Consider the following 12778-nt stretch of genomic DNA (forward strand, 5'->3'; position numbering starts at 1 on the left):
CCCCAAACCTTTCCTTGCACGAAGAACCCAGAAGCTCCAGCCCCTCAAGAGGTTTTCCTGCTTAAGAAGGACTTTTTGCAACAGGACAACTCAAGGGGCTTGTGAATAAAGGATGACTCCAGGATCCACTAATCTCCCAGCTGTTACAGAAAATATCCTATTAATCTGAGAGCAGTCTTCACACATTTCCTTCATACGCAATAAAACCAAATGCACACAGACCAACAGTTTAAGAGCATACAGTGACAGCAATGAAATGGAAGTGCTGCAATTCTCTCTCTCTCTCCCCCCCCAATAGAAACAAGTACACGTTTTTAGTCTGGTGAGAGAAATTCTTGGCATGTGGCACGCTAATAATAATGTATTTTAAAAACACACATTGCAAACCTGTTCTTCACTAGAAGCTTATAGAGCAAGCAGCAGGTTATACACAAACACATGAAGAAAGGCTATTTTTTTAGGGTACCAGGTATCACAAATAAATAAATTCTCTTGATGCAAAAATAATTATTTTATTAAAATGAGAAATAATCTATGTCTTCCTAAACTTTTGTTTGAAAGGAGATATTAAACACACATGGATGACATTTTATCATTTCCCCCCAAATTTTAAGACTTGCAGAACTTTGACAAAGAGCAGAGAATTCCTGGAAGCAGCGAGGCAGAGAGGCGCTGAGGGATTATTTAACTGACATCAGTACTACTAAGGTTAAGCAATCCTTGTACTTCAGCTTTTCTCACTCTCCAGAACTGTTTGGGGGAGGCTTATTTAAGGAAGAAATGCTTGCTGAAAGTTCTCTATAAGTCACAAATGTTTCAAGAAGTTTTATCATTTCAGGAAGTTCCCAGAGACAGCTGACATTACATTGCAAACAGATGGATAAAGAAAAAGCTGGTGCTTAGATTCACAACACTATCATAATTTTCAGTTTCTGGTTTTTTTCTTGTGTTAGAAGAAAAGTAAGCAATTCTGGCAGTTGAAGGTGATGTTTTTGCATCCTCTTACCTTGTCAAGTGCAATACCAGCTTTATGCAATGCCAGAAAAGAAACCTCATAGCAAAGCCAGTAGTGCACCAAGAAAGCTTCAGGAGATGGGTGGTTCTGCACTACTTACTTCCTGTTCAAGGACACCAAGCCTGAGTAAGTCACTGAACACAACTAACCAAAAAACCAGCAAGTTGTTTGCTTACATTCTGCAGCTGATTTAGAGAAGTCCCAGTTACTTTAGAAGAAATAGCCTGCCAGTTGGTAGAATTTCTTTGCACAGAAAAGACTGCAGCCCAAGCTCAACAGCCACAATATGTTCTTCCCTGTTCAGCCATTGCAACATACATTTTGTGTGTTCATCCTTTTCCAAGTCCTCTCCAACAACTTCTATGTGCACCCCTCCACAGGAAGTCCTTTTTCAGGCCAAATAGGCAACACAAGATGAGATATACGGCTCCACAGTCCACTCAGCTTATCTGTGTCCATGCTATTGTAAGAACTAGGAATATCCGAACTGGTAAACTTTGCCCAGAGGAAATCCCGGACTTTCTCCTCAACTTCTTGCAAGGTGAGGCTCTTTCCCAGTGACTGTTCATCCAGGAGAACTGTCAGCAGAAGAGCCACATCTTTAAATGCTGCATTTTCATGGTCACAGTACTTGTAAAAGATTAAGGTGGAACCTGCAGGCAGTAATTCAAAACGATGCACCACTGCTACTTTCTTGCCTTCACTGAACCCAGAGCTGAGCTCTTCATCTACCTCCAGTTTGACAATGTCACTATCCAGTATAGCTTTGTCTGCCCCATTAATTTTGATTGCAGTAGCATTCTGGGAGAAGGCAAAAGCATTGGCAATCTCATTACTTAGGCATCTCAGTGCTTTCTCAGCTTCTTGGCCAGCTGTGAACAGTAAGATGGCTGGCTCCAAATGGAGATGGGAAGCATTAAGATGTTTCTCAAGGAACACATGGGTCCTTTTCCACAGTCTGGGGTCCTGACTTTGGTAAGTATTTTTTAGTTTATTCATCTGGGCTCGAAATGCTTGCAGAATTTCAATATCTCTACGTGACAAAGTTGTATCTAGAAGACTTGGCATTCCACTCCACAGGACATAAAGCAATGTGACACAAATTAACAGAACCAGTAACAAAGTCCAGCTCTTGTGAAATCCACTCTGAGATTCACCATCACCTACAGAAAAGAGGAGCAAACAGGAAGAAAATGTTTTCAAAGTAAAACAAAAGTCAACAAGCGAGATGAAAGTAAGAGGGAATAGCAGAATTCAGTGAACTCATTATTCCACTCTCAAGCCACTTGTACAGCAGTTGAAGAGCATAAAGATATTCTACTTTAAAAAAAAAAGAAAGAGCTTCTTTAACAACTTAGTGAAGTGACAGCATTAAAAAGGGACATTTTTATTAGCACATTTCCAGATTGACTGAGAAATCAGACATTCTTCTGAAAAAGGAGCTCTTCTGAAAGTTTATCAGTATTTCATTCTATTTAATCAAATCCAAACTAAGAGCTTAAAACAGTTCTGAAAAAGGCTAATATTTTTCCTACACTTAGGCTCTGCAGAAAAAACCCTATACAAAACCTGGCAACACCAGAATTGTTTCTGTGTTATTTCTCCTCTCCTTCAATTGGTGATGAAGTATACCAATGTCTTTGGAAACAAAAAAGAAGTGTATACTTTATGCTACGTTTTTATATCCTAACTTCTATCAGGACAGAAACACAACTGTTAAATAAGAACACCACTAGGCCTACCTCAGTTTTAATCTTGCAACAAATCTTGTAAACACTACAGGTGAAAGACCTTAAATTCAGATGGAAGTGTTACCTATTATATGACACCTTTCCTTCATGCTGAAAACACATGCCCTAGCAAGCAAGTCATCTGCTCTGGCAAAGACTCTCAGTTTAACATCAGCTACCAGGAATTAAAGCACTTGGACAGGCATGAAAATGGTTAAATGTAACATAACCATGAAAGAGAAGTGAAACAGAAGTCTTACTTTTGGTTGAAGACAGTGAATGCTTCCCTATACTGGACTGATCTCGAAATCTGCTTCTGCCTGTTAAAAGATTAAGAAAGGAACATGAGAAAAATACTAAGACAACAATCATAACCAAAATTCCAGTGCAAAATTCAGCATGGAGTTGAAATCATTAAACTGCATTATTTTCAACAAAAAGCTGTTCTTATTTACACTTTACATACAAAATTCCATGAGGCTTACAGGAGGATTAACAAAGCACCCTTACATAGTGCTTTGTTGAAGCGAGCACAGTCCTGGTAAGTAGGAGCAAAGGCAAGGCTGTGACCTCATCCCAGGTAGGCCTGTATCAAGTATGGGGCTTTTTGTTCTTTTCTGCATCATTCACCTTCCTGTACTTAAGCAAGGCTAGTCTTGTACAAGGAAAATGACATGGTCACCACTATTATTAGCCTGAGAAGACGCATTCGACTGGTAGACCAACCCTCCATCTATGCAATTTGCCAAATGTCAGTTCTTAAGTCATCTTGACAAACTTACATAAAAAGCACAAGTACCCAACCTATCACAAGTCACCCCCAAAGATTTTTAACTCTTGAAAAGTTACACAAATAAAGACATGGGCATTTCAAGCACAAGAGACAAAATAGCAGAGGTTTAGTAACCTGCCACTTTCTGCACAAGGATCTCATGTCCCAGGTTTCCTGATTCCGCTCAAGAATTAGAGGAACGGAAAAATGGAAGCTCAATTAATACATATTTAGAAAAAACAACAGAATATAAGTAGCAAAAGCAAAGCAATGTGTTACACGCATAGTCTCATATACCCTCCCCTCCATGTTGGGTCAGAGGCCTGCTTTATCAGCAGTCAGTGTCTTAGAATGAATTGTGGTTTTAAAGCAAAATGCAAGCTGTCAAGTTCAAAATAGTGTTACCCTGTTAAATGGGCTCAGACAGCAAAGTACATGAGATATTATCCATAAAAGAGTGTTATGAAAAACTTTCCCAAGAGGCCAATATGAATATATGCAGTTACTGGTCAGCACCTTGCCTTCATTTACTCAGTTAATTAAAACAATCACAATAATTTCTGTCTTCTTAATGAACTACAGCAACTGGTTCAAAGCTGAAACCTCTTTAATAATATATAACCAAATAAGAATACTGTCATTACTATTGAGAATAAATTGAACACACACACCCACACCCTGCAGTAGTTGCTTCAAGAATACTAAAATAAATTCTGTAACCTTGTTTCTGTATAAATGTAATAGCAGACAGTGGTAAAAGCAGCTCTGGTTTAAGCTTGAGCTTAACTGGCTCAATGAGCTACGCTACTCTGTAATTTAAACCTCATACCCTGACAGGGCACAGACATGGAGCTTATAACTGGCTAAACATAGAAGTCTTCTAATAGTTAACAGATCAAAATCACCTCAATTCTGTAATATTTCACAATGCAATGTTTGCAGGGACTATGTTTCATATTTAGGAGACAGCTGTGATTCAAAAGAAAAAAAAAAAAGAAAAAATATTTCAATAAACTGTCTAAAACCAGATCCTAGCCTACCAAAGGATCTTGCCTTATTTACAACCCAATTTGCATGAGGCCCAAGAAAATTATTTGTCTTGCCTAACATCTGCAGATACGTTAGAGCTTTCAGAGCTTCAAGTGATTTCCCAAAGTTCTTCACCCAACATACAACTGGTCACTCCCGCAGCACCTATTACCTCTGGCACAGGAAAGAAAAAGTACCAGACGAGCAAGAACTCCTTGCAACAATCCATATTTCAAAGGCACTTCACACATACGCAGCTACCACAGGATGAGCTTCTCTTCTGGAAGGCACTGTGGCTTTCAAAAACCAAAGCCCTAACAGCCCCCCAGGTTCTCCACACTGAATTCTAACTTTGTTTATCTGTATTTGCTCAGGATAGAAACAAGCACTGAGATAAAAAAGAAAAACAAAAAACAAAAAAACAAACCAAAGAAAAGCAGGTCATTTTCTGTGGTCAAGAAGTTGAATAATCTCATAGGAGAGCTCTGGCTCTGCAATGTGGTGCCTTCTCCAGCTTCCATTTGGATCTGCCTCGTGGGTCCCTCTCTACCTTCCCAGACAGTGTCCCCCAGGGGATAGGAAAAACCATAAGCAGAGAAAAGGAAAAGAATATTGTACTTTTCACTTCATTACAGGGAAAGACTTTTCAACTTACTCGCTGATATTGTTGAGCGGTGCTCTTGTTTCTTCTCAAGGAAGTCAGCCTTTCTTTCTGAAAACAAAGTACAAATGAAAGAACTTGGTTGTCACATCGCAGGTAAGAGTAAGACAGACAAGCCATACATGCTTTTAGCTCTATGAAATTTTCAAAGGTTATTAGGGAAGAAGTATACACTATTTTGCCAAGCCAAGCCTGCACGATGACAACCCTTGCAACCCTCTGTAGATGGAGAGAACTACTACTGTCTAAGAGAAAAGGTTTAATTTGGCCCTTCATCCTGCTATTCCCTGTATGACACAAAATTATCCTTGTTATTTCATCAAAAAAAGTAATGACACTATAATAATAAATGCAAAGGTTGGGAAATTAGCAGCTTTAATGATTACTAACGGAGGGCATTGGATTTGTCACTTCTGAAACCAAACCTATTCAGCAGGAGAGAAAATAAAAAATAAACAGTGTAAAGCTACCACCTTAACAACACTGCTTTCAGATCTGGGGAATTCCGACACACACAGGCATGTTCTTAGCTGCCTGAGTAAAATGCCTGTGCGTGCCACTGGGAAACAGCAGGCTGCACAGATGTCTTCCTGTGCTCATCTCAGCTACCTGGGCTCATGTCTGCGTTTTGTCAGTCTGTACTCACAATTGCCTTCAGTACTCTCCCATAAACACTGTGTGATTAGGACTGTCACTGACCAAATGAATGCAAGCCATTACCTCACTCTATGACTAGTTACCAGCTCTCCTATATAACCCTTACACAGCGTATGTATACAGGTGGTATTCAAACCACGTGTAGTAACACAACCACTTTCTGCTGGGCTAAAAAGTATCCCTTATTTTCTTCTTCACTGTATTTCCCTATTGATTCTGTGAAACAAAGAGAAAAGTCTCTTGAGCAATGAAACGAAAAAGTACTCTCACTTTGAAATCACTTGGTATACCCTGTTTCTCCCTGCTAAAGTCAGAAGTAACTAATCTTTTTTAAAAAAAGAACAGATTTACTTTGCTTTGCCAAAGGCAATTAAAGATCCACTCTTGTAACAGTTGTTGAAGGAGGCAGGATATTACCCATCTTTTTATTTTGGTTTTGAGAAAACAGACAGCTATATATTTATCTAAGTTTAAAACTGTGCTTTATTGAACTTTAAGATTTTACACCCAAGCAGATGACTGTCATAATACAATCAGTTTTAATTTGACTCATAGGCAGGAGTACACCCTTTGGGGTTGTTTTTTTTTGGCTGGGTTTTTTTGTTTTGTTTTGTTTTTGTTTTTAAACACCTTCATCCATTCAGATTTAAACTCAACAACTCACCCTTTCAGTAACAGAACTGAAGGCATGTCATTTCAGCACATTTAAGCAATCACTTGTTACATCATGGAAAAGATATTGATAAAACTATCAGTTTTGATAAAGTTGTTACCTTTTAACGGTGTATAAAGGTTTGATTGATGCTCTGCTGGTATCTCGGGTTCATTACTGTTATAAGCCTTTGCTTTTTCCTTTGTTGGATTCTCTGCAGGAAAGTAAACTGAAGGACTGCCTATCAAGACGCAAAAAAAGAAAATATAAAAAGAAAATTGGTATAGGTGCACTATCATTTGTGCTCGTAACATCACAAAACTCCAAGACCAAGACGTAGTTACATGATCTAAATCAAGTGATTTTCAAGTTGTGATCTCCCAAGAGTTACTTACTTGAAAAGCTTATTCACCATATTGAATTGAATGAACACAATTAATTGAATTCACTACATCACCACAGGGTTGTTGTTTTTTTTAATCCTCTTTTTATTTTTTTGATTTTTAATTTTCATTTTTTAGGAGCCCTTGGCTTAAAAATAGTTGAAAGCAAGCCAGATATGAAGACACCAAATGCTGAGAACCAACAAGTATCTTACTCTAAAGGGCACCACTGCAAACTGCTAAATATACAAGCATGGGTGTAAAGAGAATTTTGCCCATAGCTTTGGGCAAACAACTTACAAACAATTAGTTGTGCTGTCTTCCACAGCATTGGGCAGAGGGGCAAAGAGAGAGAAGCAAATAGAGAACGTAAGTCCCCTTTTTATGTAGTCCAAGCCATTCTTCAGTTAGGTCTCCTCTCTCTTTCTCACTAACCATAATGGCAATCTAGGGGACCTATAATTTAATTCCCTCATGTAACTGGGAAGAATCTAAGCCAACACCTCTAGATTGTTTGCCAAATTACACAGCTATTCAGATGCTGAAAGTAATTTAGTTAATGTTAACTAAGTTAATGTAGTTAATTAACTACAACGAATAAAGGCAGGAAGATGGCAGGAGTCACAAAAGCAAAGGTCAGGGCTGGAAAGCTAGTCAAAAGCCAAATACCAGGAGAAGATGTTTGAAAGGATAAAGTGCAACCACATAATTGCCCAGATTCCAGGTGGGGGAAAACAGTTCAGGATATGGAATGAAAGCTGTAATACAGCTGTGGAACAGAGACCATGACACAGTGATCACACTGAAGGGCGTACGCAGAGGAAACAGCAAAGTGACATTCACACTGGGCCTTTTTCTTTTTTCTTTTAATAGTACTGGGTTCTCCCAGGGTTTAATGTATTTGTGTAGCAATTTTACTGTATGTGTGAGGGCAACACACAGCTTGCCACCTAGTGTTTATTAATTTTACTTCAAGAAATGAAACCATAGCCTTTTTCTAATATGTTCTGGCAGCTTTAGCATGTCAGTGTATATGACACATAAAAAGGAGGAAAAAACCCAAACCAAACCACAAATATGAACAAGTGAGAAAATTGTAAGCTTTAAGCAAACATATTAAGTCACAGGTACAAATACTAAAGTATTTCCACATAGTGAGTGGGATGCTGTATTTTCACAACCATCTTAAAAAGTTAAGTGACTGATTTCCCACCAAGCTAAGAATGAAGATACTCAAATTACTTGATCTTCAGGAATGTCAAACAACATACTCATATTTCACTTTGTACTGAGGTTTTGCAAGGAAAATCTCACTAGTAGCAGTAGCTAGTAATCACAAGACCAGGAAGATCTATGAATCTAAAAAAGGCTACTCATGCAGTCCATACATTCTAATTCCTCTCCCCTTCTTTGCATCAATCAGTACACTATGTCTCTTGAGGTGTTCATAGAAGTTGCTGTAAAAGGAGATTTAAATACATACAACTTCATTTCTCACATGATGACAGCTTGTGAATCAGCACCTTCTGTAACAACGGCTATCACCAACAGGAAGATTATTAGTGCAAGCAGACAGAACACATGGCATCCCCTACAGAAAAAAGTAAACTCTCCCTTTATGAAGCTTAACTTTCCTAGAAATAAATATACATTCCAGTCCAGACATGCCTGTTCTTTCCTTACATGGCATTAAGCCTCCCACCCAAAGGATCATTCCTGCCTCCCAGCTGTTGAGGATATCCCAATCCACCTTAAATCTGCTAGCCAAGCACTTACTGCACAGTCACCTGCCAAGAAAGAGTGATCTTCTTACTATACCCATTTTTAATCAAAAGGATTAGAAATCTGTGATTTCATAAACTACGGGTTTATAAACCAAAATATAAAGCCACTATTTCAGCGCAGTGGAATTTGTTCTTTTAAGTCTAGTGTGTATCTATCCCTATGGGTTCAATCTTTTCCAACAGAGATAAGCCCACAACACAGTTGCTGGAATGTATCCACAGCAACGACAGACACTATAAACTTGAATGCCAAAACCACCCAGCACCTACTTTTAACTTATACAGTTGTATACCCTACTTGCATATTTTAAGACGACTTAAGTGGAGACTGCAATATATATCTTTAGCCTGCTGATCTAGAAGATGCCTGGTTTAAGGTAGGGTTTGTAGGCTCTTCTTTTTAGCTCTAGAAGCAAATTTCCTAATCCATATTTAAAACCTCTAAGCAGATGCCAGAAATCAGTTTCTCTAGTCATGGTTTTGCTTCCATTCTGCTCAGGGAAGCATGACAATTATGTCCTTATGAAAATCTATTCTGCCTGTCCTGCTGCCTCACAGACCTTCCATTCCCCTAAACTCTGCAGAAAAAAACAGCACTGTATAGCTACAGGACTGTGAGGGGGAAAATTACATCTTCATTCCTATATAAAGCATTAGGGTCATGATTTTATGCCTGCTGTGACTATAATGAAATACCACTGTTAAGAGTTTGGGGGGTGGGGGGACTATATTTCTCCCCCAGTTTCATTTTTAGAGATGCTTAGTTAAAAAATCTGCACACCTCTGTATCTCCCAAAGCAGCCCAGCCACATTTAAAATACCATGCATGTTAGTACTGTTAGATATCATTTGGGAGTAACAGCTTCCCACAGCTTTTTTTCAGATAAACCTTTGTACTTTCCCAAAGAAATACTCATAACCCCCCTATTCCTCCCTCAAGATGCTTCCACACCTCCTTTGAATTCTGCTTCTGAAGCGTAATATTGGCAACATTTTTTAAGGACAGTGCCACATAACTAAGGCCATGCCCTACAGCTACAACAAGAGCTTGATCAGAGCCCTTATCCATCTGAAAATTGCCACATACTAATAATGTACACAGTCCAACCCAAAACAGACCAACAGACTAAAAGGGAAGGAAATACAATTTACTTGCAGTTTTCTGATGGAATGACAGGCTAAAGACATGTAACTGTATTACATAAAGTTAACACCTCTCTGAGTTAGGATACAGTTTTCATCAGCTAAAGAAACAAGGTACCAAACAGAGCTAACCCAACAGCTTGTCTAGTCCAGTGTCCAAGAGCAAGTACTGATACGTGCTTGGTACTTCAGAGAAAGGCCAGGAAAGCCCAAATTACTCACTTCCTCATAAGCAACACTGCTCGGTATACCAAGCAGAATCTCACACTGATCTGTTTTTGCAGCTCAAGATACTTAATTTTAATGCAGCCCTTACAAACCAAGCAGTGTTAGTAAAATAAGTTAGTCTCTATTTTAATGCTGTGTCAAAATACCACCCCAGGTGATGCACTAGATAAAATAGCCACCTAAGGGCTTCAGCATGCTCTACGTGCATGGATCCCGTGGAAGACCAATAAGCACTCCTCATAGAATAGTTAGAGTTGGAAAGGGCCTTAAGATCATCTAGTTCCAACCCCCCTGCCATGGGCAGGGACACCTCGCTCTAAACCATATTACCCAAGGCCTTGTCCAACTTGGCCTTGAACACTGCCAGGGATGGAGCATTCACAACCTCCCTGGGCAACCTATTCCAGCGCCTCAGCACCCTAACAGGAAAGAATTTCCTCCTTATATCCAATCTAAACTTCCCCTGTTTAAGTTTTAACCTGTTACCCCTTGTCCTATCACTACAGTCCCTAATGAGTCCCTCCCCAGCATCACTATAGGCCCCCTTCAGATACTGGAAGGCTGCTATGAGGTCATCTCTTATGTTTGCAATATAAACCACAGTGGGATTTATTCACTTGTATGCCAGAATCACGGTAAAATCCACAAAAGAACTAAAACCCAACTCATTTTCCTCCAGTCTTGGGCATTTCAGCACTTTGCACGCAGCATACACAGTAACCTCTCCAGGTTAAAGCCTACCTGGCGATCTACATGCTTTAATAGGAGGCCGAGTCAAGGAGTCCGGAATCCCAAAGCGATGCTCGTCTCCTGAAACGAGAAGTGGGTGAGGGGAGTGGCAAGCCCGGGCAGCTCAGCTCAAGCCCACCGGACTCCAGACTGACAGCCTTCCAGCAGCACCAAACACCCATTTCAGACTCACTGAGACGCCCCAGTGCTTCCAGCGGGGCTATCCGGGAGGACACCCGCGACTCAACATAGCCCCGGGCGACGCTGCGCCCTCCAGCAAGGCGCTCGGGGGGAAGCAGAGAGTGAGCCCGCCCGCCCCACTTCCTGCCGCCCCAACACGCCTCAACCGCAGGATCCACCGCAACACGCTGCGCTCACCCTCCAGCGCCCCTCCGGGGCCGGGCTCGGCCACGGCTTCCGCCTCGGCCTCCTCCGCCCGCGCCGCCGCCAAACGGGGGCTCTTCCGCCTGTGCTTCAGCTCGGTGGCGTCCGGCGGAGCCTGCCCATCGCTGTCCCCCACCATCCTGCCCGCTGCAGCCCCACGGCGCCGCCGTCCCCGCCGCCCCGCGCCCCGACCGCCAGCTGCTGCTCCTCCGCGCCTCGCGGGACCGAAGCTGCCGCCTTCCCGCCGCGGGGGCGGCTCCGCGAACCTCACTTCCCGCCGGGCCCGCCGCGGGGCGGTCCCAACCACCAGAGCTTCCGCCACCTCACTGCCCACTGCCGCCTGCGCACGGATGGGACGCCGCGGCGTCACGTGGTACAGCGGCAGGCCTGCCATGGCTTGCGCTGCTGCCCTGCGCCAGCGCCGCTACGTCCTGCGCACACCCCTCCTCTCCTCGTAGCCGTAACCCGCCTGCCCACGGAACGGGATCGCCGGCGGTGCCTGCGGCCGCAGCCAAGGGAGGAACCCGAGGGAGGCCGTGAGGCGGGAGCGGCCGTCCCGTGGCCCGGCTGCGCCGCGGCTGCCCTCCAGTGAAAAAAATGAGGGAGCGCCCGGCGCGCCAAGCCGGCCCCTCGGCCGCGGCCTCCCCTAGGCCGGCGGGGCCCCGCGGGGGCGGCCCTTGAGGGGAGGCCGGGCCCGACCGGAGCCTTGCAGGCAGCAAAGGCCCGCTGCCGGCCGTCCAGGGGAGGGCGAGGCTCGGCGGCCGCGGCGGGCAGTTTTGCTGTCCCCACCTGAGGGGCCGGGGCGTGTAGGGGCGCGAGCAGCCAGCGGGGCCCCACCGGCTGGGGTGACCGTCCGCGAGGTCCCGGGAGCGGCCTCCCGAGTGGCAGCGCGGGAGGGTGGGCCGGGCCTTGCAGCGGGGCCTGCAGCGGGGGCCCCCGGAGGGACGGCAGCGGTCGGAAGGCTCCCAAGTGGAAAGTTACGGTCGGTGCTCACTGTCATAGGGCACGCACGGTAGTTGTGCTTGAAACTGGCACACCTGCATGTGTCTGGTAAAACCAGGCGGTTTTCCCGTCTTTCAGCAGGAGACTTGGGTTTTCTGTAGCTGTTGCACAGATGGTTACCGGAGCAGCAAACAGTTGAGGACCAGTTCAGAATCAAGCTGCTAAGCAAATAAGAGATCTTTTTACAAATCCCAAAGGGTTTTTCATGCTAAAAACCCCCAAACAAACCAAAGCCCAAGATTAAGGAAGATGATACTGTTATCTGTAGTGGCAGTATCTTTATCTCCCATGCTCTAAAATCTGTTTGTTCATGTTTGATGTTAGTTGTTTTGCAGGATTGTAAACGGTTAGGTGTTCCGTGTGCTCAGATGAGAAGGCTGGGTGAGGGAAGTGCCATTCAGTCTTCTGCTACTGTCTTGACTGTACATGTATTTAAAAAAACACGATTTTAATGCTATACTATTGCACCATAAATATTCCAGGTTCATTTAGAAGCAAGTGAGGATTTGTGAGAGACATTACACATACCTCCTTCTGTACCAGCAACAGAGTACATGTTATTTTTTTAAGATGTAAAAGCAGAACACAGATAGTGAGCAATGTTTTCTA

General features: G+C 43.0%; 1 protein-coding gene across 1 annotated transcript; it reads right to left on the reverse strand.

Moving 5' to 3' along the window:
* Positions 1–360: 360 nt before the first annotated feature.
* Positions 361–11597, reverse strand: LOC133208016 (torsin-1A-interacting protein 1-like). The gene is made up of 6 exons (XM_061345592.1): positions 11162–11597; positions 10796–10864; positions 6638–6757; positions 5202–5258; positions 3006–3065; positions 361–2178 (listed from the first exon to the last, which is right to left on the reverse strand). The coding sequence occupies exons 1-6, from the start codon at positions 11559–11561 to the stop codon at positions 1376–1378; spliced, it is 1509 nt and encodes a 502-aa protein (XP_061201576.1). The 5' UTR covers positions 11562–11597; the 3' UTR covers positions 361–1375.
* Between the last annotated feature and the right edge of the window lie 1181 nt (positions 11598–12778).

This window comes from Neopsephotus bourkii, unplaced genomic scaffold (genome assembly GCF_033783945.1).
Source record: "Neopsephotus bourkii isolate Nb327-2 ecotype Australia unplaced genomic scaffold, CSIRO-AGI_Nbou_v1 NB_234, whole genome shotgun sequence".
In the NCBI taxonomy this organism is placed as follows: Eukaryota; Metazoa; Chordata; class Aves; order Psittaciformes; family Psittacidae; genus Neopsephotus; species Neopsephotus bourkii.